Consider the following 27,874-nt stretch of genomic DNA (forward strand, 5'->3'; position numbering starts at 1 on the left):
TTCCCGCAGGAAACCCTCAAATAGAGACTGTACAGCTGAAATGTATAAATAATAGTACAGCCTCTCATAAATGAGTGAATTCATAACAGAGAACGTAATAATCTAATAAATGTTGATGACTCTTCTAGTGGCATAGAACAAAACAAGGAGCAGACAGGACCCGTTAGTCACCGATTTTGACAGCACCTCACTGCGAGTTGTCTGTCCTTCCTCTTCATTTTTTGATCAATTACTGCATTAGCTCTTTTAGCATTTATGATTGACAACTTTTCAATAACAATTCAAGTCAATAGTAGAAATAAAAACAACAACTATATTTCACTAGTTACAAGAAAGGAATTTCAAGTCGACTGAAACTGTGGGTTCATTCTCAACACCCATTCCACTGTCTCACTCAGTAGGGGCAGGTTATGGTGTCTGCAATCACAACAGAGCAACTGACATCAATTCGACTGCAATGAACAGCTTCATAGCTCACCGTGCAATATTTCTGAAAGTTTTCATTTTCTCAGAAAAATCCAACCAAGATACAGTTCCCGTGAATCGACCGGCAGCACACTCACAGTAAAGACCCATATTGGACTGTTTCACCTACAGACAAGACAGCAAGCATGCTTACATCTTAGCAGCTACAGAAAATGTACCGCCGGTAGTTGCACCAACCTGTCGACATTTTGTGCAGATTAAGTCTTGCAGAGTGTATTCCATTGAGCAGCGCTGAACAGCATCGATAAGGAGATGCTCGATAACACCGCCGTCGTACTCTTGTTGACATGTCGGACAGAACCACACCGAACTAAGAATGTTCACTGTGGAAGTTGAGCAATGATGAACCAAAGTGACAGCTTACCAACTGCTGGCATCTCCAGATGTCGAGACATGCTGGTCTCGACACAAGTCTAAATCACGGCAGGAGTTGCAGTATGTGCATATCACCTGCAGATGCAACACAACTGGTCAAATACGCACAACTCAAAAATTTTTGTGAAAATGAAACTGACATCTGGCAGTACGAATGACAAGCACGGATTCTGAAACACGGCACTGGCTGAGAATTCGCCAATGCTGATCATTTTCATCAAATTACGCCTACAAAGACATGCATCAGTCCACAACTAAACTCTTATCCGAAACATTGAAGGTTATTATTACCGAAGCTTGGTTACTTGGTTGTGTGTGTTAGAGTCCAGTGACAAAACCTATAAGAAGAAGAGGTATGCAAGTGATCATGAGGAACTAATGAAACGATCGACTTGGCAATTATTGTTAAGTATGTAAGGAAGACAGCTGTGTGTGTGTGTGTGTGTGTGTGTGTGTGTGTGTGTGTGTGTGTGTGTGTGTGTGTGTGTGTGTGTGTGTGTGTGTGTGTGTGTGTGTGTGTGTGTGTGTGTGTGTGTGTGTGTGTGTGTGTGGTTATCCACTCTTTATTCATAGTTATGGCTGCATATCAGTGCCACTCACCGACTGCATGAATGCCATGTACGTCTCTATGTGCTACTTTACTGATATCCCACTAGCCAAAAGCCTCGCCTATACCTTACAAACACACTTCACGAACTCCAGTGCTGGACTGTCTAGTTTCAGATGAGATCCAGCCAGTTGAGGAAACTCTCCACTGGCACCAGAAAACTGTCCTCTCTCTCCAGTTAGGGTCCGTTGAATCTTCTGTACTGTCCTGCATAAACAAGTCAACTGTAAACACAAAAGTTCAATAAACCAAATCAAGAAGACCGACGTGAACAGAAACTGAGTGACTTCTCCTTCTATCCGTTCCTGAGCAAACTTGACAGCACTCAACGTGGCTGTAGTGTCAGGGTCAAGCTAACAAGTTGCATCGTAATAGGAGTGTTGACCATCCTATTGACTACCAAATAACCTGAGTTTGACTTGAGTATCTCTTCTTTTTCACTGGTGTCATTCCTGGTGCTTGTAGCTGTCGTTCTTGAACAGCATTCTGGTACATTGCTAAAATGTGCCCTCCGATAACAACCTACACAATGAACCACGTTCATTAAGATTTACAGTGTAAAGTACAGATGGTAAACTCGCTTTGAACGGTGACTGGCATGCGATGGGAAGATATTCACAGATGTTCCAATGCATGACGACACTCTGAGAAAACAAGGCAAAAATGTACAGTGACGAGAGAATAAGAACTCCAGAGACCGAGTATTAGTAGGAGTAATAAACAAGAACTTGTATCATGTATTATTGATATACCAAATAGTAATAGACTGCAATGTACCTGTGTGTGGTCTTTTGTTCCATCATCGGGATCTTCACTCATCTCTTCTTCTCCATCATCGTCGCCAAAGAGTGCCCCAGCATCTGGCATTTGACCGATTATTCCACCATAGTTATGTTGGTCCATCCAAGTGAGATGTTCCCAACACGACTTGGGTTCAATCTCAACACTGTGGAATAGCTCCTTCTGATGGATACTTTCCAAAATGAACAGAAGGTATGCAAAAGCATCCTCAAGTCTACCAACATCGGGTATGTAAGTTGTACAGCCAAAGACAAGCAAACAGAGACCAAAACGAATTACATGTAAACTTATGACCAAGGGATGGCCCTAAATGCAACTAACCGTTTCTTCTTAGTGCAAATGATAATTCGATTGAAATTGGCAAACACTATTGTAGAGCCTAGTCGTCTGAACTCGGCAATCAGCTATGGAAGACAACACAATTCTGTAAGAATTTTAATTAACCAGAAAACACAACATTTGCAATCAACTACCTGAATGAAGAGTTTCTTCATCAAGCTCTGAACAACTTTGCACAGTGCGGGATCATGAAGAAGAGACGAAGGAGATCGAAGCCACCTGAAAATGTAAAATCAAAATCGAGTACAGTATATTAGTCCAAGTCCACAACGACAACCTAACCTATAGAAGTGGATAAGCTGAAGATCAGCCAGTCTATTCTGATAATGTGACACCTCGCGAAGCCAACTGAACACCAAGTTTCTCAGAATACTGGCAAAAGCAAATGTAAAATATCAATTATGCTGAATGCAACAACAGCATTTCTGCATCTTACGGTAATGTACACTGTACAAGCAATAAATGATTGCTCTCACAGTAATCATGCTTGTTGTTGACTTACCGAAACGCTCCCGAGCAAAGAGCTGTCTCATCGAAAGCAGACATTGTACTTGCAGATGTGCCTCCACTCATCATATCTTCCAGAGATGCCTTGAAAGAGAATAAACATGAGAAACCATGTGTACAATATGTGCATTATGCTAATTCAACAACAATGTCAATAAATGAACTGTTACACAGATAATGAGACCGAATGTAATGAAATGCACAAGTCGGACAGGAAACACATGAATAAATAAAAGAGTAAACAAACAGTCACAACTAGTGCTTCATACTTGAGGAACGTGATCAAAACTGATGCTTGATCCTGAACCACCTTCGTACTCGTTGACTCTACTTGACTAGAAACAGGAATAAGAACAGGTCAAACATGGAAGTATTTGCTTAATCTATGTAACTACAAAACAGGCTCTATCAAGACAGACAAATCAATGGATGTGATGTATTCAACATAAATATTGAAATTAAACATACTACTCACTTGTAGGACGGCATTGACTGCCAAACTCTCTATTTGGAGCTCAATACAGACGGTTGCATAAGATCCAGGCTGATTCACCTCGCACCCACTTCCGTCTTCTAAACTAGTCATCAGTCTGTAGTCGTCGTCCTCTTTGCCTCCAAGGTCAGGGCGCTCTGTGGGAGAGGTCCACATGACATGGTTCTGTTTCAGCAGGTGGCGAGCAAAGAAAACGTCAGCGACTAGCAGAGCTGGATCCGATGAGAAATTGCCAATGGGAATGTGAGCATAACGAGCATGCTCCAACTGAGCCTGAAACATGTGGCGAAATTAGTCAATATCCTTTAAACAATCAATAAATGTGCGATACTGAATCCGTCCAAATACAAGCCCCACCAAACCTCTCGTCCTGGCATTTCAATTCAAACCGCTTTGCAACTGAGTCTGAGTGTTGATCTTAATAAAAGACCCAGACTGAATAGAAGACCCACCCTGTCTTCAGTCGTGTGTGCACAGAAAGGGTTTGTTTCAACATGCAGTTAAGGCACCTACTCATTGTCAACCACCTAACTCATTTGAAGCTATCATATGATGTCACACGGAAGAGGTCTTAAGATGATCTAAAAAGTTAGTGCTTCCGGAAGAATAAGATTTTGAACGCTAGACTGCAAACAACTTGTTGCAATTTTTATGTAGCTGGATGATCACATGACCGGTAGTGTACATAACTGACAAGTGAAGCAACTTGCAACTCTCTAGTGTGCAGTCAATGTCTTTGCACAATATAAGCCCCTGTCTACATATAAGCCTTAGGTCTTTTATTAGTGCACAAACAAGCATATTGCATTCCAACATTTGATTCAAGATCTGGGGCTCTGGGGCTTGTATTTGGACTGATGGGTTGGAGATTAAAGGAATCCTATAATAGTATCACGGCTATTCTCGTCTGGTATCAGAGGGATGTCTGTTGGGTTACAATGCTGTATTGTGAAAAATTTAAGTTACTCAGTTAAACACAGCAGGAGGATGAACACAGAATGCTCTACAAGGACAAACCCAGAGATTAGAAACAGAGTATTACTGTGCCTTATCTAAGATTGTTTTACCACACTTGCCATTAATCACCTGTCAACACCAATTCGTAGTTAGAGAAATAGGACATACATCTAGAGGCTCAACCAGCATCGTTGCCTCAGGATGAAACTACCAACCAATCACCTCCCTCATAAATTAAACATGTCATACTCACCGCTAACCAAGCCTCCGAATTGAGGTAATGCTGTACCATCCTTCTGGCTGCATATCGCTGCCAGTCAAGCAATGGATACTGATCGTCCCTATCAAGAACAGACAAATCCAACTGATCGTCAAACTTAAATCCACACGAAAGCAAGACTTACACGTCGCTGCTAGGGATAGGAGCTAGAGGAAACTCTTCCAGCAACTTCAACGAAGCCATCAACTGATGAATATCTAACAATGAATCACACATTGCAATTTTGACGACCATGTTAATAGATTAGGTAATCCAATCATACCCCATGATGACTGAACCAAGATCACTGTTGGACCTCGTTTGCTCTGTTGATATTCAGTCAACAGACGCTGGATAGACCAAAAAGCCTGAGCATAATTATTAAGCTTGCAATGTTTAACTTGCTTGCAACCTGGACTTAAACTAACCTGCCTGTAGTTAGTATCAATGCGGACATCAAATGTATGGCCATGGGGTGGTACAACAGGAGGCACACCTTCTTGTTCACATCTCTGCAAACTATCAAATACAAGGCAATAGATTAGTATATGGCAGTCGTGGCTTTTACATGTGACGACGCGCACTTTGCTGCTCTCTCAGCTTGATACAAATTGTTCATGTTTGGCATCTGGTTGCTTCTTGCAGGAGCCACGACAAAAACAGAAGCCTGGAACAGACATATATAATTAAGATGTTTTGCCTTGCATGCTGTTGTGTTCAGTATATACGGCAAACTGTATATGGTACGCCTGCATGCCTAAAGACACAATGCTGGATCTCAAGCCCATGAGTAGTGCCTGTTTAGGTCACTATACATTTTAGTGCTCAATACACTATGATACACCAACATACTGGTATTATTACATGTAACATTCAGTCAGAATTGGAGCTGGAGAATAAACTGTCTCAATTTGTGTTCCTAAGTGGACATGTTAAAATCCAGGCAGTCAGTTCAAAATTGTAATTTCTCAGTTCTTTCCTTTTGAAATCAACTCTCAACAAACCTATTATGTGAACTACCCAAATGATAAGCGTTAACTATTCTAGCTCAATTTCAATTAGACGTTCACCGAAGTTATTTCAGTGTAATTGTCATCTACAAAAAAAGGAAAAACTAGCAGACAAATATCCATTACTTAACATTCAGACAAAAAAATGGCTGCTTCATAGATATACATATTGTCAGCAGTTGTACATGCAAAAGAGTTAGTTTTACGTTTTTTGAGTTGGTTGGTTCACAGTCTAGCAGCTTGTATGCCAGCATGATACCAGCTTTGCCACTTTTCACCATGGGAGAGGGACCCACCAACTGTAACATGGTAGAACCTCACCACCTGGTTTGTGGCATTTGCAGTGCTCGAAATAAGGAATAAAAGTTGGCCAGACATAAAGTCCAACCTAAGTAGCTTTTGACCAGAATTCCGCCAAATTTGATCAAACATATACTATATATATATATATATATATATATATATATATATATATATATATATATATATATTATAATATATGCATAATATATTCATAATGTATCTATAAAGAGCTGATGTCACTGCTCTGTGGACTTCACGATGCAGCATCATGCACATGTACACTACGTGTACCTCTTTGAGCCCTATCAACCAGATTAGTGTGTGCCATTTGGGGCATAAAGCCCACTGCCTTACTGGGATAGCAAGGTTGTTGCATGTAACTTGAATCAATTCTAACACCTTGGCACTCTTTCACTGTTTGCATAATTGTACTATTATAGAATGCTATTGTACTGAACACAAACTGATCAGCTGTGTTTTCCATTAAAATTTTATGTTGGTTCTCTTCTCCAAATGCGAAAGCGCTTGCTGACCAAAAGAGGCAATTCCCATCCTTTCACCATTACTGGTAGGTAGCCAGACAGTGCATCTTCCGGCAGAATTGATGCTGCAAAGTTGTCCACTCTGAAGGAACGTAAATCAATCGTTGGGAACTCAAACGCAGCCATCAGAAAACGAAAGACAAGTTAAGAAGCTAAACTAAATGATTTGTGATAGCCCATGGCACCTATCATCAGTATGTGAAACTATGCCAAGGGGTAAAGCCTGCTATAATTGCATAGAAAGAGATGAGCAGTGGCCTAGTTGCAGGACTACACTCAACGGATGGCTGGCCGAAGGATGGGATGGCTGCCTTACCTAGACACATTCAAGACCTGCAACAACCACTAGAAAAATGAATTCAACCCAACCACATGTTAATTAACACAACACCTAAAATGGTAACACCAGCTGTTTATTATTGTAAAACACCTAAAGAGTTAAACGTGTTATCTTCACCTGTGACCACCTGTAATGCAGCAGACATAGGATACTGCCTTGTACATGTACATGCTAAATGTTACATGCTCAACAGCTTGCTCTAGCTTGTTCTAAGCTTACAGTGGTTAAAAAATCAAAATTCCTTGGCTACAGTTCAGATTGATGACCATTGATCGGACATTGTCCGGCCGCCGTTATTTCGAGCTCTGCATTTGGATCTATTAGAATCCACTAAAGGTTGAGCAGTATATGATATCAAGCCGAGATTTGAAGTATTTAAACAAGACACATCATGAAAATGATAAAATCTGATTGACTGACAGATACAGGATGAAACACCTGAATGCAAAACACGACAAATTGACAGTATAAAATATTCAGTCCCTCACACCTTTCATTACCAGCAGATCTGACTTACAACCAAATAGAATCCAATATAAGAAAAGGCTGCTATAGTCCCTGCTATTCAAGATCAGACAATACATTGTAAAACGTGTGACAAGATAAGTATTGTACTAAGAAATCAACACTAACACAAACATTTGCATCCAGTAAATCTGTACCTTTTTCAGGTGTGGAATGAACACACCCAACATTGCTCTTTGATCTCTGCAAATGCAATCAAAACCGTTTATGTGTTAATCATGGCCGTTTGACTGTAGCACTACTAACAAGCAGCTGTGGTAAAAATAGATGTGCTTTATCGCTCCGTCCTCCAGATAGTGTGAACACTCTGCAAGTGTCTTGAAATCCAATTGGTTGACGTCAAACGTATTTGTTTCCTACAAAATCCACAAAACCTAACATCATGTTGATGCTCACAAAAGTCCCACTCACAACATGCAGCTATACAGTTTACAGTAGACCTAGAAATTTTGGCAATGATTATAATTTTGTGATTGATGAGTGAATCACCAAATTTAATATTTGTCATAATTAAAGAACAACATTTGCACCATTTCAACAAATATAGTTGCCAATATTTTCTGGTCTCCTGTATAAGAAGGTTTAGAGTTATGTAAATTCTGTTGTACTAGTAGAATAAATAAACTGGTAGCTGCAAATTTCTGGGTTTAATCGATTAGCAAGCACCTGCAGTGAAGCAAAACAATGCAATCTAATGATCGACGAATGTTTCTTACTCGACCGGCCAAAAGTTTGGCATCTTGTCTGCTCACACGGCATACACATCCCAGCTTTACTAACGCTCGAAATTGCAATGGTACCTGGGTCTCGTAAACCCCTTCAATATTTGGCGATGACAACTCGGCCGCCAATTCCCTACACAAAAACACAAAGGACACAATAAGAAATATATACTGTGCTAAACACAGTACATGTTGAAAAGCTATTGAATGACACGTTTTCATCTAATAATAACAAACAACGAAGAATACCCTTGATGTTCTTGCCACAGTTCTTCGGGCATGGAATACTCATACAGATGGAAGACCGGACTAGAACGAGGAAGTGATCTCGACACGTGCCTCCAACCTATGATCAACAACTTATAACTCTCTGTCAGTCGTCGTCAACGCAAAAGTGAGACTCACTAGGTCCATTGCGTCCAGTTTTCGAGTTGATGTATAGCAAACGAGGAACATGCAGCCTCATACAGTGAAGATCACTACCTACCAATGCCCACAATTTGAAGAGTCCCGGCTGATTTGTCTCAGCAATCTAAAAAAAACAGAAGAGTTTGCGTAAACTATGATCATAAGTTTAGCACTTTACAGACCTGAATGACTTGCCATGGAGTATCTACCAGTGACAATGCCTTCTTTCTGAAAAATGTTGACAGTTGTCCAGGGTCGGTTAGCCTTCTTCGTTGGAGACTAGTGCCTCTGTCATCTGCATCGAGTGATCGTTTACGCTCAATACGAGCTTGAGCCTGCAATTTCCATTTCTTCTTGTGATACTCCAACCAAGTAATTCTCTCCTCCTAAAGTAAACAGAATGGTGAGAAATTTGCAACGTAGTATCACTAGATGACAGAAAACAATCAATGTTACATGCTCCTTTGATGGCGTAGTGATGCTTAATAAACTTATTTACCACCAAATTGCAATGCTTTCATATAGTCACTTTATCGACTTATGAACATCTAGGCAATGATAGTTACAGTGAACATCTCCATTTGAGTTGTCCATTTGACTGGTCACATCTATCCCTTTTGGTCCACTACCAGCACTCCACCCTAGCACGACCTTAGTGCCAACACAGTCCTGTGTCACTTACTGACCCCCTTGGGACCGGACACCTGTTGGATAAGTGAATAATATGTTGGATAACTGAAGCTGTTACATGTACTCAACTATTGTTCAAATTATAGGGCATTTGTCTCCACATTACGTACTGTATACTGAATGTAGATGTGAATTAAACGAACCAAATGTCTTATTGATCTAGAGATAAGAATTATACTTTTCATGCTTGATTGTGAATTTATACAATATGCAGGATGCGTTATCTATCATATCATCTGTCTTATCACACCCACGTGGGCTATCCCACATGTAAGTAAGCGTGAGATAAGTGACACGCAACTGTATGCACTACTGGTCCAATATAATAATGACCGTCACTTAAAAACAAGACTTCTCACTTCAAATAGATTTGAAGTATTTAGTACACCTCGAAAATCAAACTTTCATCTAAAAGAATTATAAAATGCAGTAGATGTTTTAAAATAAATGTACACAATATGTACATTAATTTAAAGCAGTAAGTTAACAGCAAAACAGTTGCTACAGCAACAGGTACATTCTATCGTAAAATACAGTTTTATGCATGACTGATAAGTCACATCATACCTTTGTTGTACCCAATGCTGGTGGATCACCAAGTACCTCTCTCCATGATTGAGACTGAGAGTCTGTCTGCTGGCTTGCAGATCCTGTAGCGCGTTTGTCATTAGTAGTTTCGTTCGCACTTCTGTTGTGATGATGAGCAGTGGGTCTACGAGCAGCTGCAGTAGACGTGCCTATGTCTTCCATATCTGGGATGTAATTTTCTTCATCCTGAGAACCAAAGACAATCTACTGAGTAAGAGAAACAAAGGCACGCACTTACGTTGAAAAATTTACAAAGTACACAACACTCACCACCACTCCCATAGTTTGTAAAGAAAAAAACTATTAAAGATATACTACGTGAACATGCAAAATGTAAAGTGTAGTGTGTGTGTGTGTGTGTGTGTGTGTGTTTGTGTGTGTGTGTGTGTGTGTGTGTGTGTGTTCATTTGTCTGTTCGTCTGCAGCTTGCACAAATAAATAAATACAACAGCTATGAAACATGCACACTGACCACTCTACCTGTGGTTTAGAAGCAACAGAAAACATTCTGTTTATTCTCTGCTGCTTGCAAACATCATTCTTTTCTAACATCTTCTTGTGCAGCCAATCGGGATGACGAACTCTAGGAACTGGATTGGATACCTGAAATAAGTACATCAAAAGTACCACAGACGTGCACACACACACACACACACACACACACACACACACACACACACACACACACACACACACACACACACACCTGTTGCATAGCTGCCGGTATTGTCACTATTTTCTGCACAGCACTGCTGAGTCGTTCAATATAGTACTGCCAGTCTAGTATATCCCTGATATCTCCCTCAGCAGCTGCAGTACTCTTCAACCACCGTCTCAAAAAGTGCCTCTTCACACTTGGTTCACATTGAAAGATCGCTAAAGGCACTGCTCGCTCTGTAACAGCAGCTCCATCTGGCTTGTTGGCAATGATATAGCGACAGCTGAGCCCTTTGTCTTTTACCATTTGATCACCAAGAAACTCAGCTAATCTCTTTGCTGTGCTAATAGATGTTGATTTCTGATCACCATAATCCTCAAGAGCTCGACTCATGCTTCTATTTTCAGATATTAGAGCAAATAGCTCCTGATCTGGAAGATTCTCAGCCTGTCAAATAGTATCCATATCAGACAATTAGGCAATAGTTCTCAGTACAAATCTGTGACACGGTACGTGACCTAGCTTCATTAATGTAGCCGACAAACCGAAATTGGATAATTTATGGTCTAATGTGCTACTCAAATAGAACTGGAAACACTGAATTACCAAGTAGCGCTGCAGACTACAATACTTCAGTAATATTGTGCAACTTAGCAATCAGTTCAAAGTCGCAACCTCAATAACCTACACCCATGCAAACATTATTGATTAAAACGTGACGAAAAGTTGAAACTACTGGCAGATGCCAGTGTCACTTATCTGAACACTTTGAGACCCTGCATTGTTCATAACCCTGAATATTTCAATTTCCAATGACTGACTTCTCACCACATCTATGCTTCAGATGTCCATGTATGCACAGCACCTACTCAGTAGGGCACCAAACTCTGACACGCAACTGCACAAACCCCTAACTCTCTACTGTATTCCTAGAGAATGTAATATCAGGAACGGAACCAGAAACACAAATGAGAACACCCTGTGCACTGCCACATATTCATGCATACCAGAGTTGAGTCTGCATTACTGCTGTTTGGTAAAACAGACAACTGGTGTTTGGCTAATCAGCATCACATAACATTAGCACCTCATCGCAATCCCAACAAATGAAACAAACTGAGACCCAAAATGACATCATACAGAATGTCGACTACCTAGCAGTGTGTGTAACATCTTGTTTCATACAGTCCACTTCGTAAACACATCAACAGTAAATAAGGCTTACACTTAAAACTTTGGCGACATGATATCATGTTAATCATAACACTATGGTTCTCGAATCTTTATGTGAATGCAACTTAACCTATACAAACTGAAAGCTGCCTTACTTTACTGAAGAGGACATCAAGCCAATAATCAGCTACTTGGGCAGCTGATTGGTAACACTCCTCCAATGTTGAACCTCGAAGGAAAGCATCAAACACAGACGACTGGAAATTCTTCACAAGTTGCAGCTCGCCGCGTCGTTTGACTTCAAAACCCTAAAACAGATTAAATGCTTAGAAAGCAAGCTATTACAGTAGATCCCTGCTAATATGAATTTCACTAAATAGTCTGAATCCATGCTAAGCTAGATGATCTTCAACACTCTGCCTTGTGAGTTCAGACATCAAAATACACTCTGAGATTTGTAAAGCTGCAGGTCGTTGCTGCATCACATGTAATAAATTGCAATATATTGCTATTCAGTTGTATGTTTTTAGATCAAAGAAAACGCCCACTTCTTTGGTCAGCAAGCTCTGACCAACACACATCCAATACTATTTCAAGACATGTATGCCAGCAACATGGTCAACTGTCAACAAACTTATTTTCTAAAAGGTCAGATGTTACAATACAATGTATGGGCAGCTATTTTGACATGCAGCCCAACCTTAATTGATGAAACAGCAACAAAAATAAATAAGAAATGATTTCATCCTTTACTTGCATAGATATAGTACGTCTACTGCATGTATTGTATACAAACCTTCAGCTCTGCTAATGATCCATCTAAGTTGAACACAGCATATCTATTAAATGGTGCAGGATTAAAATCTGCTTTAGATACATGGACACACATTCAAACACGTCCACACACATGCACATGCACAGATACACACACAAACACAAAACACACATCTACTCACCTCTTCTTCAATCTCTTTCCTTCTTCTTTAGATGCTGGCAATACCATTGCCAGATACGGCCCATCAACCTCAAAAAATATGGAATTCTCACTGCGTAAGTCATAAATGAGATTGTCAGGGTCAAGAAGTTCGTGATACTGATCGTTAGTGTAATGATTTTGGACCATGATGTTCAACATGGCCCCTGGGTAACTGATGACAACTCTCTTCTTCTTGGGGTTTGACGTAAAGATTTCGAAATTTTCTGGAAAACTTGATGGAAGGCAACACCAGATCCCATCTGTGTCTAGTTCTAGTGGTCTTCCAATCTGCTCAATGATCTCTCTTGCCCGAGTTATGATACTAGCACCAGTAGCACAAACTATTCCAGCCATTTCCATTGAATACCAACGAGCACTAAAATAAGTAGAAGGCAGTTGTAATAAAAAACAAATACAAGATAGATTTAATAAACATGATCATATGATACATGTATATACCCCTTTCTCATCACGTAGCCATAGAATGAGTTAAGAATACACTTGTGCGCTAGTTGAAGAGAATCATACAAGATTTCTTTGCTCTGAGCACTACCGAAAAAATTAATGAGTAGCAAAAAAAGACAAAAAGCTTATCAGAACAAGTGTCAAACTGACAGCTTGACGAGTAAACACAAATAAGGAGTCAAAAGACATAGAAAAGAAAAAACCAACTAACAGACAGTGAATACGTTTAGACTCTACAAACATGAGTTAAAAAAGTATTAATTAAAAGAGTTTAAAGAGTTTTATTTGCAATCTATAAAATATAGGCAAACAGGCAGGCTGACAGACAGACAGAAAGACAGACAGACAGACAGATAGACGTTTGTCAGTCCAGTTACAACAATGTAACGCTAGAGTGATTTCCTGGAAGACATCCCGCTTACTGAAAATTACAAGGTAAGTCAAGAGAATGAACAATATACACAATTACTAATGTGCTTACTGTACAGCCCTATATAGGGCTGATTTCTGTAGAGCTTTAGTTTGGTAGAAGTTATGTGCGATTGAGACAATAGAGATGCTTAGTTGTGTTGTATGTTGAAAATATATGTATTGGACAAACAGACAGACAGACACAGACAGCTCTATCAAGTTGAAAACATATTGAAGACGTTTGTTTGCCATGACACTCCAAAGATTTACAATTCCAGTGTGATCAACAGAAAAGATAGCATCTAAGATAGACTTAATTAATAACTCAATAGCTTCAAGAATAGAAGGTTTGTAACAAGAGTCAAATGTAGAATAGAAACAAGACCATGTAGGGTGTGTTGTGACATCTTATGAATTTACTCATACAGACTGAGCAATACATCATGATCATCCCTACATATACTGCACCATTTTCTAACTAGGGTATTTAACACATTAAAAATTGTGAGATGTAGAGATGATGTATTGCTCAGTCTGTATGAGTAAATTCATGAAATATGTCACAGCACACCCCACAAGGTCTTGTTTCAGTTCTTTTTTTCATACGGCAACCCCACATCTTTCTAATTTTTTCAAAATGTTTTATACTTGTTTGCATTCCTTTTTTAGGAAGTAAAGAAATATATTGAAAGCATGGGATAACTGATATACAGTAAGTAATACAAGAGCTACACTATTCAGACTACACCCAGATTGAGACAGATTCCATTCTGAGCGTAGATATGCGCAGTAGGTAACGGTGTACATGAGCAGATGTGCATGCAGTATGCAGTTGGCAAGGTGGACATTGAGGGTAGAAGTTGACACACTCCCCATGTAGCGCCAGGTGCATGAAACGTCTAGGTTTGATTCAGTACAAACGCAATCAGAATTTAGAGAGAACACTAGCGATGTAAACGAACGGCTTCAATCGGCAAGAAGTCTTGGATCACTGAAAGGGTTGCAGAGGGCGACGACACATACAGTAGAGTCTATACGAGACAGGTGTGGGCGTGTGTTCGAATGAACTGGAAGGTGTAGTGTTCGCGTCATCAAAATTCTTTACGCAGGGGTCAGTCCCTTGAAAGGGGCTCATGCACTGCAATGACAAATTTGACTAGTCATAGACCTGCTCCATTATAATAGCAGAGGTTTGGTGTAAAAATCAGTTTTGTAGCATAAACGGTTGATACTTATACCCGTTCTTACAGAAGAACTGAACAACAACTCAACCCTACATAGTACAGTTTATCCACACAACAATTAAGTTGTAAACTGAACTGACACACTGCAGACTTTCAATAGGTTGCTGTTTTGCTTTCGCCACATGTACTCAGATTGTTGAAAAATAAATGGATTGAGAACAAACAAAACAACACAGAGACAGAAAAACAAACAGATAGACAATCATGTAAGCAGTCTCAAGCCATTCCTTGTAAGTAATTCCTTACACTTTGATGTCCGCTGGGTCTTCTTTCTTTCTTGCTTCCTCTACTTTCCGCTTCCAAATCTGCAATAAAGATCAAAAGTCTCTGACACAATCTCAGCTGATTAGCTCACATATGAGGAGAAACCTTCAATAGCCCTTTATACTCATACCGTCGATCACGAAATGCTCTGACAGTGTCAACATAGAATGAGTTTTCTCTCTGGCAAACGGTGCTCTCTCGATCTTCTTCACGAGTCATTCGCACCTTACGATATGCCTTTCTACAATAATCTAAACCAAAGCAATGCCGTGATCTTACAGCAGTTAAAGCTTTCCAATTATGCCCGTATAATCTCAGTACGTTCTATGGTTATGCGTTAGCTGCCCACTTTCGGTTGTGGCAGCAGAGGTGACTTTGATTCTGGAACGGACTTTAGAGTTACATGTGGCATGTGTTGGGGTGTCAACAATACTTCAAACTAAAAGACAGTTCACTGACCTATTTCTCATTTTATCTATATATAGGGCAAAACCACATTCATCCACCTAGAAGAACCTCATCATGTCCTAGTGTGTCCTTTGAAACCACAGGGGATGCTTGTGTCTGGCTTACTAATTCTACACAATGTTTCTCGTATCAAGACAGGCTCCCGTTCAAACCCATGTTGATGCATGATACAACTCAGTGTTCTAGACAGGATCTGTCTCGTCCTTTGTCCTTTACAGAGTATCGAGGGCAGTACAACAGTGGCACGCTATGATATACCGTATAAACAGACAAATTCCTTACTGGTGAGTAGTGATTAACAATCGCCACAAATCATTGCTAATAGCACTCCTCATGTTTATCAGTTTCTGAATACGACTGAAATTCTGTCTACTGTGCAAGTGTGTTATCATCATCATCATCATCATCATCATCATCATCATCATCATCATCATCATCATCATCATCATCATCATCATCATCATCATCATCATCATCATCATCATCATCATCATCATCATCATCATCATCATCATCGCCATCATCATCATGCAGTCAGTCGAGGCGACTATGACTATTCATGGCTTTGGCATGGCTTAATAAGCCCCGTTGTCATTCATCATAGAACTGCTTGCAAAATCTTGAAGTGAAACTAGATTTTGCAATTGACTAGTGTCACTCTCAGTACAACACTAATGCTGTCCAGTGGGCAAGGACAGGCCAAGACATGCTGGCATCATTGTCATACTGCAGTGGCTAGTCGGATGATAAGTTTGTTAATCTCCGTCTTTGGGTGATGCCACAGGTCCCAATCTGGGAGCGGTCCATCACAGACCTTGTAAGAGATATTATATTTCATTCTGCAAGGATGCCTAAACTCACCCTCCACACCAGAAAAATCTGGTGGGGCTGTTGGTTTCATAGCCAAAAGCTCGACTCATGCCACATGTTGCACCAGTTTTCATGGGTACCAGCAGCAAGCGAGCTAGCGCCTAACCTGACACCAAAAGTGGCAAAGTAGCAAATGAATGAACGACAAAAGAAAGCATGCAGAGAACTCAGATAATTGATTGCCTAACTTTAATAAATACATACACTTTTCACAGTCTGTCTATATGCTTGAATTCCACCCTGCCTGCTATTCACTGTCTATCTATCTCGACACAGTCTCTGACTTAACCTTGAGTCTGACATTCTGACCTGCCAATCTTTTCTTCTCCTTGGCAGCTTGCTCGAACGGTTGAAGCTCATGAAACACTCTAACTGGATCAGTCGGCCTCTCTCCAGGAAACGTCTCCACTTCCAACTGCTGTTTTATTGTGTAGTATTCATTCCGACTAGCTGGTACTAAATAAACACACAGACAAGCTATTCATGTAAGACACTACACACACATTTGTATGATCTTACAAAAATCTCCTCTCCATTTCCATTTCATCTTTCGCTGACACACAGCACCAGGCTTATTGAAATCACAAGCCGCACATGTTACCTCATCAACCATAGACGGTGGTTGCAATCGGTTAGTAAGAATAATGTTTGGATACATTGCACCAACATCTAGATGATAAATGAGTGGCTTTTCAATACGATTGGGTTGATCTTTCAAAGCCTTCAGTTGAGCTTTAATGTCATCACAAACCTAACAATAAAAATCATGTAAGCAATAAAATTACTGCTTGTTCATATACTGTAAATCCACAAATTTCCATATGCATCTATTTTTGTACATTTGATCAGAAGACCTTTCGTACGCATCTTATTTTCATACGGACTCTAAAGGACAATTTTAGTGCACGCTACAGTAGTACTGTTTCGTTCTGTACGTGCGTCAGCATAGGTGATTCATTTAAGCTAAAGAAAAGTGGTATCCATGCTTGGCTCACGACAAAAGATCAAAGACAACTACTACTATTACCAAGGAGATCACGAGCTGCATCCGGGGTCCAACAAGAGGACACAGCGCAGCTAGTTGTGTAGAGAAAGCACTGGATTAAGATCACTTGGCAGCCAAGTGCAGAAAGAGAGGACAATATCACGTCTACGACTCTAAGACTAGACTGACCATTGCCCATGTCGCTGAAGAATGTGGACTTTACGAGGTCACGCGCTCAAGCTCGTTTGAAAAAATTGTTAAATCACAGGATCACAAAAGTCAACAGTTCAATAAGTCCGCAATGCGTATCAAAACAGTCACTAGTATTGGACCAACGGCCTGAAGAAATGGTACAACTAAACATGTAGCAGAAAAAGGTCATGGCAGCTAGACATCTTTTCTTGGACTGGCATTGGAAAAGTCATAGCTTACATTACTTGCATGCTCCGCAAGACAGCAGCTGCGTCGTCAACCAAAGCGTAGCGTTGGGGTGCGTATTAGGACTAATTCAAAAGAACAAACCATCACTGTTGCAAGAACATCAACTGTCTGGTTCATCTTTTGTTGATGCCATGCTAGGTGTCTGTGAGAATACTATCAGAAACAGTTTGAGGTGAGTGACATCATAACATTGCAAACTGGACATGCTGTACGTAGAGAGTTTCATTTTGGTCATTTGTTGTTGTAAACTAGTATATTGTTCAGTTGGATCTTGTGTTGTGGTACTGTACATCAGCAACATCGATATAGTGGCGATTTGTAATAACAGTTTGTCATCCCAAAAAAATTTAGCACGCATTTTAATTTAGTACATTTAGAAGTCACACGGAAAATACAAAAATAAAATGCATGCAAAATTTGTGGATTTACAGTACCACCTACTGGTTGACTATTAAAACAAGACACTCTTCCATTGAATTCAATGTGTCATGCATCACAATATGAACACTCTGATTAACTCACTTCATCAAAGTTGAGTGCTTCCTCAACTGGTATGTTTTCTTCTTTCTCTAGTGTGTGCTTGATTGTCACTTCGACTTTATCAATAAGTTTCTGAAATGCTTCTGGAATCTTCAATAGAAAGAGTAATAGCAAACACACCACTGCATTCTATAATTAGTGGCTTGTACCATTCTGAATCGACATGGAAGATCCGCTCTAAATACTCCTGCTTCTAAGGCTTCAACATGACCTCCTACATATGTCTCTAAATCAAGTAAGTGGCCATCATCTGTAAGCTTGTTGTAGATCTGCACATGGCATTCATACATATGTGTGAGTGCAGCCCATTTTTGATTCAAGACGCACACATCAGAATCAGAACCATTCTAAATAATACATGTAGACATGCCAAAACACAGATAGACAAACAGACAGACAAGAGAGACAAACAGACAGACAGGCAGACAGGCAAACTGACAGACAAACGGACATATAAACACAATCCACCAAGACATCACAGTTTCCTACCATCTCTTGCTTGTTTGGAAAAATAATGTTTCCATGAAATGCTTGCACCATGAGCAATGTCTCACACAACGTCCCCGATCCCTTCCTCAGCACTTCATCCGGTTCCATTGGAATAATGTTACACAACGAAAAGATAAACGGATGAACATACTTCATATACAAATAGTACGTTGCCACAGCATCGGATACTGAATAGTTGGCCAAACCAAGAGGATCTTCAGCAGCCATGCGACACATATCTTCAGGATCAAGTTCAATTGGATCATAACGAAGTTTTGCTTTTGTCGTTGCTTTCAGGTTTTGACTGCCAACTGGAAGATAACTGTCACGTTTCACCCAACGGTAGGCATCCATATGGATACAATGGCGACTTTTGTATTCATTCTGTGTGTCTTTAGCAAAGCCTTAAAACATAAATGCAGAATTTACTTAATTATTCATTCATCATTCAGTACAGAAGTTCTAATCCAAACAACTAACATCCGTGTGTGTGTGTACATGTGCGTACATGTGTGTGTGTGTGTGTGTGTGTGTGTGTGTGTGTGTGTGTGTGTGTGTGCATGCGTGCGTGAGTGTTTTGTGTGCCAAATGTGTCCACATGTCTACTATGATCTGTTATTGCATACTTAAATAATCAAATGACATCTTAAAATGAACATAAAACTACAGTGATCACATAAAAATTGAGATGAATCTGACCTATTTCATCAAACATGTCCAGATTGTGATAAGCAGCTCTTGCTTCCACAAAAGGCCTAAGCACATCCAAACACAACTCCTAAACATCGAATTCTCAGAGCAATTCAAGTATGTCGAACCAGTCAAATGCGTCTCCATTAAAAGTCGAGATAATGGTTGGTTTCACCTCTACAACATGATCAAAAAACCGTCGAAGAAGATGGAACTACACAAACAGATAACAAGACTTTCAACTCAATAATTATGACGAGACAAGATGTTGAAAGTTGCCCATCAAAATTAGCAGAATTATCAACATCAATGCAAAGTACACAAATGGTTAGAGCAGGGTTCCAGCCAGGACTTTGCGCCAACCATCACCAGTTATAATAAAAAATGATGCCCACAAATACATCAGTGTCCACGCTCATAAATACTCTATACAAATACACAACTCTAGGTGATGCTCCTCACTTCCTGGCCAATTTCCTGCTTTGTAGGATGGAACGTTTGTTCAGGAAGATTTCTGTATACGTCTTTACTTAAATGTGCAGGCAGTGTCACGGTCGGACATGCGCACTTGAGCCAATTTCAAGTGAGGAGATACCCTTTGCGTCGTAGCTATTGTATGTAACATATGTTCAAATGTCCTAACAAGAAAATCAGTTCCAATCGCCAGTAAGCCCTTCAAATGCTGTTCAATTGTTGCGCATGTGCAAAGGTCACTAGACGAAACTACTGGAAAACTGGCTATTTAGGTGTCGATTGACAGGCACAGCAGCAGTGTAAGCTTTCAACAATACAAATATTTGAAGCACACTGTGAATTGAGTGCGATTGGTTACTCTGAGAGAAGGATGTGACTATGGCAGATGCCACATACAAGAACTTGAACTGTGCGTTCTGGTCACGTGCAGAGCATAAGGAACTCCGATCTGGCTCAAAGTACGAGGGTGCTTGTGAATTTTACCAAAACTGCAGTGTAGCAACCTCAGTTTGAGGTTTCAGAGAAAAAATTCCGAGAACTACATCTAAAACGCCTATAATTTAGCCACCAGTCACTGTCTAACGCAACCTCATACTGCAACGTCTTGATCGCTCCAATTCATGCTATAGAGAGACTTCAGTCAGCTTTGCCTTCAGTGCAAATTAGAGCATCTACGTCCTCGCTGTTACTGAGCGTTTGAAAAAGGGCACCCTTTTCAAAGAGATGCAGTACGCATGCCCAAGCGTGACCCTGCACCTTTAAATCACCTCGCTGTAATCTCTCTAGTAGAGAGATAATTTGCTAACAATTCCTGATGGAGGATTAATTAAATAAACAAGCTTAGAATTAATTGGATGTTTACTGGTGACTGATGGGAAGACTCACCTATTTAGTGTAGATAAGATTACAATACCAACACCATGTCCTTAAGTTCTTTTAACATAAAATGTAGAGCAATGTATTTGTACATGCAACCTAACCCAATAAACGAGGTGCTTCCTGTCATACCCCAACTATTACACTTTCTATAGTGACATCTGTCGCATTCCTACGTAAACCTGCTGCTCAGGGAAGCAAACAGCACTCCACCTCACTGCTCCTCATTAGGACATGCAATAACGGTTGGAACCTCCCCATCCCCTAGGAACGCTCCCAACCGTCAAAATGACGGTAAAGACGATCCTGGCTAGAACCCTGTAGAGTACTAATAACTACAATACATTAAGTTAAATCAGCAAATAAGTTAAAAGTGGAAACCCCTCCAATGCATTCACAAATGTTATTGTATATACGTCATAAACAGCATGGTGCAGGTTGCAGCTAAGTACCCAACAATTTGCCCTGAGGAAGAGCAAATGCCAAAGCCTTAAGAAGCAAAGCAGTCACTACACTCCCAGTCACATACAGGTCAAAAAGTGAGTGATTAACATTAAGTGGTGTACTTGGAGTTTAGTACTAGGCTTACACACAAAGTTGATCAAATATCAAAATCAAGGTATTGCACTCATGAACACTGAAGCTACACAAGCACAGTATCATGAGTCACGATTCCATCAAAGCCATGCATCACTTGGTTTAGAAGTTCTGCTGATGTAATTAACACTTTACTTAATTGGCAAGTGAAACGAGCTTCTCATTTCATTACAGCCGAATAAGAAGACGAATCAACATTAAAACAATGCCAGACAATTGTAATTTCAACTCAGCAACACATGCACTAAAAGCTAAATCAAGGATCCCCTTTCAAGGAGTCAGATTAAATTTTGTTAGCAAGAACAGTGAGGTGACTCTCAATTTTGCTCCCGTATGTGACTAAGGAGCAGACGAAACCAAGAAAGGACAAAAAAGAATGGAATGGAAAAATTAGAAAAGCAAGGTCTATTTTCTGAGTTTTCGCGTGTTTGACAGAAACTATTGTAATGAAACTACCGTATTCGCCCGTAATAACGCCATGGGTGTATAGACCTTGTATAGGTCTTAATAGAAAGATTGGCCTCTCGGATGTTTCACCAAGACAGGCCACAGATTTCCCCTCTTCCGCAAGTTTAATAACTTTAACACGATCGCTGAGGTTCAGCTCTTTTCGTCTCTTCATGGCCATGTGCAATACCAGAGATAACACTCCTCCAGTGAAATGCAAACCTGGCCTCGAGCTTCTAGACACTAAATATCCCATATAAAGGCTGACGTACTCTGACCACAGTCAAGCCCGGTTGCGTAGGAAAGTTGCATCCATTTGACTGACAGAGTTTGAGGTCTCAGCTTGGTCACCATGACAGTGGTCGCTGGTCGCGTTAGCCAGTTGATCACATTAGCAAGGTCATTTTGCATTACAAACAGTTTGTACACAGAATAATCATCGCTTTTTAGCTAGGTGGTCACAACTACAGGATTTACTGTAGTATATATGTAATATATTGCTTAGTTAAGATTTATATAGACAGCAGATGCTTACCTCATCTTCCTCATTGAAAACAACAAATGGTCCTTCATATTCAGGTTTAGGTGTGTACTCAAAGTCCTCAACGTCCTCCGCAATGATTTCACGATTTGTGATTAGATATCCCTTTTGTACATAACATTGGGTACATTGAATTAGTGATTACAAAAAGTATTTTACTTGGCCATCAATCATGTAGGATATCATCATGATAGAGTCTGTAGCAGAATCTGGAAATTTCAGAGGTGACTTTGTTGTTTCAATATCAAATGCCAGTACAACAGGCTCCTGCATTAAAAATCAATAAATTAATTGGTCGTTATATGAGATGAAGTGGCAACAGAAAGTTGTACATGTAAAGTGGTGTGTGTGTGTGTGTGTGTGTGTGTGTGTGTGTGTGTGTGTGTGTGTGTGTGTGTGTGTGTGTGTGTGTGTCAAGCAAACTCACAAACAAACACCTAGTGACTGAGATAAACCAACAAATAAAAGGACAAACTGTCAACTAAGACAAGCCATGACAAACAAAAAAAATGATAAAATAAAATTGATGATCATGATGCATACAGGTCTGTCAGGATCTTCTAGTTGTTCAATAACTGGTGGATTGGTGCCATTTCCCTGCACTCTATACCAATATCCCTACAATACGTCATCAAATCCAGTATATTTATTATAATTGGAACAAATACAGACAAGCTTTCACTTCAATACCACATGAATCTTTAGATCAATGGCAACCCTCACATGATATGGCACATCATATTCTCTATACCATCACACATTACAGAAATACAAAAAGTCACATCGCGATGAATACGAACCTGATAGCAATGATATTGTCCATCTGATCAGGAATACGATTTGAAGTGTGACCCATAGTCACAGCAACACTAAAAAATCACCAAAAATCGTACATAATCATTGTGTGTGTGTGTGTGTGTGTGTGTGTGTGTGTGTGTGTGTGTCCGTGTGTGCATACAGATAGATAACTGAAGCAGACACCAAAAACACTCAAGTTATAAACCATGAGCAGAAATGAGTGCAAAATATGACTCATGCATGACATATTGTATGTCAGACCAAAACATGATGTCATCTCAAACAATAACAAATATCATAATAAATGTGCTACTTTAGTTTCTTTCACCCTACACAATATACACACATCAGTCTCCATATGAAACGCACTGTACCTTGTCCAAAGTGAGGGATCATACTTGTCTGCACTTGACTCTCGATCCTTGTTTTTCTTAACAGCTGGCATAATGTCTCTAACAAACAGCAACACGATACCTCCAAAAATTGCAGCAACAGTTCAACCTTCTAGCCCCATTGGTAACTCTCAACCCTCCACCATACAAATATGCCCAACAAATCAACAATCCAAACACCAAACAACCAAAGATATTTGCAGAGTCAATCCAGAAGTTAAAGAGCTCAAAGGCAACTCAAAATGAAAATCAACTATGGTCGGTGCTCGAAAAATAGGTCGTTAAGTCGTCATTTGACGAGTTAAATTTTACAACTGACGACTAACGCTGTAGTCTAGGTCGTCAAAAAAAGACTAGGACAGACCAAGGCTAGCCTCATCCCCAGACTCTCTCGCGCTAGTCTTGTCCAGTGCCCGTATGACAATTCCAGGCGCGAGAGAGTCTGGGATCATCCCGCCTACTTCCTGCCATATCTCCTTACTAAATGGTCACTAAGTGTCACCCCCAACGTCAACACTGTCACCCCCTACGTCATCAAGTGTCCCGTAACTTCAAAATCAAATTGGTGTTAAAATTAATTCAATAAACGTACAACACGGGATGCTATGACCATTGTTTGGTGTTTGTGGCATATCCAGCACTTGCAGACAACTGAAGCATGTTGAAAAGGTAAGTCTATGGAGTGTTGGTGACGGGTGTCGTGTAGGCTTGTTGTCTGAGATCTACAATTGGTGGAGTGCTGACACGCGGCCATTACTGTTTGCGCAGACTAGACTCTGTAGCAAAAAGCGCGCAATGACAAGGGAAGGGGTTGATCTTGACATGAAACTACGGTCAGGAGGGTCAACTTGAAGCTTCCAGGGTTAGTCTTTCACAAAAAGATGTATTTGTTTTCATACTTGCAGATTTCTCGAAGGGTAGACGGTAGTTTCATGTCAAGATCAACCCCTTCCCTTGTCACTGCGGGCTTTTTGCTACAGAGTCTAGTCTGCGCACAAACGCTAGTGGCCACACAGGAGATGCACGTGTGAACTAGGTAGAAGGTCATCACTCCGCCAATTGTAGATCTCAGACTACAAGCCTACAAGACACCCGTCACCAACACTCCATAGACTTACCTTTTCAACATGCTTCAGTTGTCTGCAAGTGCTGGATATGCCACAAACACCAGACAATGGTCATAGCATCCCATGTGGTATGTTTATTGGATTAGTTTTAACGCTAATTTGATTTTGAAGTTACAGGACACTTGATGACGTTGGGGGTGACAGTGATGACGTTGGGGTAACACTTAGTGACCATTTAGTAAGGAGATATGGCAGGAAGTAGGCGGGATGATCCCAGACTCTCTCTCGCCTGGAATTGTCATACGGGCACCGGACAAGACTAGCGCAAGAGAGTCTGGGGACGAGGCTAACTGAGGCTAGTTTGTAATGGCTCTCGGTATGCAGGCGGATAACTGTACTGTATTGAAACATGCACCGTTTTGACGCTCGCTTTGCGACATTTGTCATATAATGACATGTACGTGTAGTAAATTATACGCCAGCAGCATACGTTGAAAAACTGCTCATATCCCGGATAATGACACTGGGAGTGCAAAAGCCATCTCAGGATTCTGACAGAGTAAAGACATATAGTTTGTGACCTGGGAGCACGTGGGAAGTGGAGACAATAGTAAATCCTGTAGGTCGAAATAGGCACATCATGATTTTAGTAGCAAGGACAGACAACTTCTGCAATGTGATATGTGGAGTCTGGTTTCTGGTTGAAACCCCGACAAAGAGAGGTGATATGTGTTTAGTCACTAATTCAATTAGCTATTGTCTTTCTTGCCTCCAGGAAGATGTCTAGCTCTGTCTAGTGTAACACGTCCTATCCATTGGCTCCACGGTAATGTGTTGGATACTTTTGGTTGCATGCCATTGTGGGAATACTGTGCTGTATGCTTGCACTGCACTGAATTTTAGAAGGTCGTACAAAATGGCGGCATGCCACTCAACACCATGATTGATACTAACATAATGTCCTAGACTAAAAATTGACAACCTAAAATTTTTGGAAACTCGTCAAATGACGACAAGTAGTTGGACCGATTTTTCAAGCCCTGCCTGTTTCTCAAAATGACAGCCCCATGCCTCAAGATGTGTAGCCAGTAGTACAAACAACTTCATCCTGTGATAGAACTAGAGAAAATATTACATGCAACGATGGTTGTGAATGGCCAACTAAGCTATTGGGACTGAGTTGATCAGAGCAACTAGTAGTCCTCCCAAATTTGTCCAACAATCAGTGTTCTCGCCGGTAAGTACCGTCAGTATCATCAAATGACGGTTGGGAGAGGGAAGGGACGTTTGGAGTGGGGACAACAGCATTTTATTGACAGTTAAGAACAGAATTGGAAAGCCATAGTGTGCATAGTGTGTGATCACGAATCTAAAGACATTAGTGGTCTTGATGGTCCTAAAGTTGCTACAGAACAATACATACATCTATCAGTGATTTTGGAAATTTTTGAAAACTCGTCAAATGACGACTAGTTGGCCCAATTTTTCAAGCCCTGCACCCTCAGACCCGACCTGTTTTGACATCAACAGGTGAACACGCATTTAATTGCCATTTGTGAAATTGATCTAAACTAGTTGTCATTGTTGTCCTCCCATTTTGTGGAGAAGATCTCTTCACTGTCCGTGCTAGACGTATCACTTGATCTAAAGTTTGATCTACTGATTGTTCAACTATACTGTCAGTAGCTACGTAACTAGTATTAACCACATTACACTAATATTAATAACAATGTATTAATGATAATAATCCACCCTGTTTGATTCTAATTCTGGGGAAACCTGTAATGTCATTACCAAATATGTCAACATCAAACATTTAATGACGTCATTAATTGACGTCACAATATTTAATGATGTCATTGACAGTTGGAAAAAGTTCTGGCTAGTACACTGAAACATGACCATATAACATTTAAAATACATTTTCTTAAGCCTTCACAATCAAAATTGCAACCCTTCGATAAGTTTTGCCATTTCACAATTACAATACACAGCAAAGTAAATCTCCCTGTATATCACCACACAAAAATATTCTGACAAAGATGATAATAAAAATGCTTCCAACCAACCAAAGTAGCATATGTCCAAAAAAGAGCCCCAGATATTTATTTTTAAAGTTAACCTGCATTATGTCCGAATGACCGCCCTGAGGCTGACATTCCAGCAGTATGATTACATTTGTTCCGACAATGCCATAAAAATTAAGCGACAAAGATGTAGCACTGTAGACTGGCAATGCATGTGCCAATATTGGTACAATCAGAGCATGCACATATGCTGTTCATGCACAAGTTTACACTCTAAAGGCTAATAACAAATTAAGAATTAACTAAGGCTGAGCTTGATGTAGTCTAATACAACACATGGATTTTCAAGCTACACTATGATGTCCGCCATAGCGAGGCTCTCAATCGGACACTTTGTAATTAATGATTTCAACAAGGATGACTTTACCATTTAACAGCCTGAGGGCTGTTCATCAAATGGGCACTTTTCCGAACATTTACGGTATTTGTTTTAATTATTAAGATTCACTGAGTGAGTACATTGTATAAAAAGACTGATGCCGACAAATCATGTTGCATTCGTACTTGTGAGTTTAAACAACTTTGCACTGTTTTTCAAGTTCGGCTTACCTCCTAGCCTTGATCAAGTCTTGTGTTGTACGAAATGACAGTTTGATGTATTGGCCCCGAAGACCAACTAGATGATTTGGCTACTCATAAGCCAGTCGTCATTCAACAAGTCAAATATGAGACAGCATTATGTTAAGGTGCTTGCCTTATCCAGATCTTCCTTCTCAACCAATTCGATTTTCGACAGCAAACCAGCAAACTTACGACCAATAAAGGCCATAACTTCTTTCTCAGCATCCTACAATATGAAACCTAGGTGGTCAAGAGAGATACGTGTGTGTGTGTGTGTGTGTGTGTGTGTGTGTGTGTGTGTGTGTGTGTGTGTGTGTGTCCAAGGTGGAAGAAAATATGAGAATGGATTTAGAACATTATGAAGCTAGAGTTGACAAGACAGTAGAAAAGAGATCAATGGGGCACAAC

At 40.2% G+C, this 27,874-nt stretch overlaps 1 protein-coding gene across 2 annotated transcripts; it reads right to left on the minus strand.

Annotated features, from left to right (window-relative positions):
* Positions 1-167: 167 nt before the first annotated feature.
* On the minus strand, positions 168-27,499 carry LOC134181872 (DNA polymerase epsilon catalytic subunit A-like). 2 transcript variants are annotated; one of them, XM_062649144.1, is made up of 51 exons: positions 27,455-27,499; positions 23,734-23,811; positions 23,362-23,430; positions 23,252-23,306; positions 23,105-23,179; positions 22,721-22,828; positions 22,556-22,666; positions 19,755-19,840; positions 19,636-19,691; positions 18,937-19,340; positions 18,597-18,716; positions 18,430-18,537; positions 17,001-17,232; positions 16,791-16,937; positions 15,249-15,394; positions 15,126-15,184; positions 13,219-13,308; positions 12,740-13,135; positions 12,580-12,622; positions 11,939-12,091; positions 10,659-11,057; positions 10,433-10,555; positions 9,932-10,138; positions 8,857-9,060; positions 8,672-8,798; positions 8,516-8,612; positions 8,261-8,399; positions 7,791-7,900; positions 7,682-7,727; positions 5,409-5,491; positions 5,253-5,343; positions 5,108-5,174; positions 4,970-5,042; positions 4,819-4,906; positions 3,591-3,881; positions 3,385-3,450; positions 3,111-3,199; positions 2,891-2,980; positions 2,743-2,827; positions 2,591-2,673; positions 2,246-2,483; positions 2,050-2,112; positions 1,877-1,990; positions 1,736-1,821; positions 1,537-1,675; positions 1,153-1,199; positions 1,002-1,089; positions 851-936; positions 664-796; positions 479-591; positions 168-417 (listed from the first exon to the last, which is right to left on the minus strand). In XM_062649144.1, exons 2-51 carry the CDS (start codon positions 23,802-23,804, stop codon positions 342-344), a joined length of 6,270 nt encoding a protein of 2,089 aa, XP_062505128.1. In that variant the 5' UTR covers positions 23,805-23,811; positions 27,455-27,499; the 3' UTR covers positions 168-341. The 2 variants fall into 2 exon arrangements, with proteins under 2 accessions (XP_062505128.1, XP_062505127.1); XM_062649143.1 differs by lacking the exon at positions 27,455-27,499 and having other exon boundaries at positions 5,108-5,192; positions 23,734-23,999.
* Between the last annotated feature and the right edge of the window lie 375 nt (positions 27,500-27,874).

This window comes from Corticium candelabrum, chromosome 7 (assembly GCF_963422355.1).
Source record: "Corticium candelabrum chromosome 7, ooCorCand1.1, whole genome shotgun sequence".
In the NCBI taxonomy this organism is placed as follows: Eukaryota; Metazoa; Porifera; class Homoscleromorpha; order Homosclerophorida; family Plakinidae; genus Corticium; species Corticium candelabrum.

Excerpts from the sequence above, each read along its gene's own strand:
- LOC134181872 (XM_062649143.1), bottom strand. The coding sequence starts at position 23,804 with ATGCCAGCTGTTAAGAAAAACAAGGATCGAGAGTCAAGTGCAGACAAG. Across the intron at positions 5,193-5,252 it reads TTGATACTAACTACAGGCAG|GCTTTTTGGTCTATCCAGCG; the intron begins GTTAGTTTAAGT and ends AATTATGCTCAG. Across the intron at positions 592-663 it reads TCTGCACAAAATGTCGACAG|GTGAAACAGTCCAATATGGG; the intron begins GTTGGTGCAACT and ends TCTTGTCTGTAG.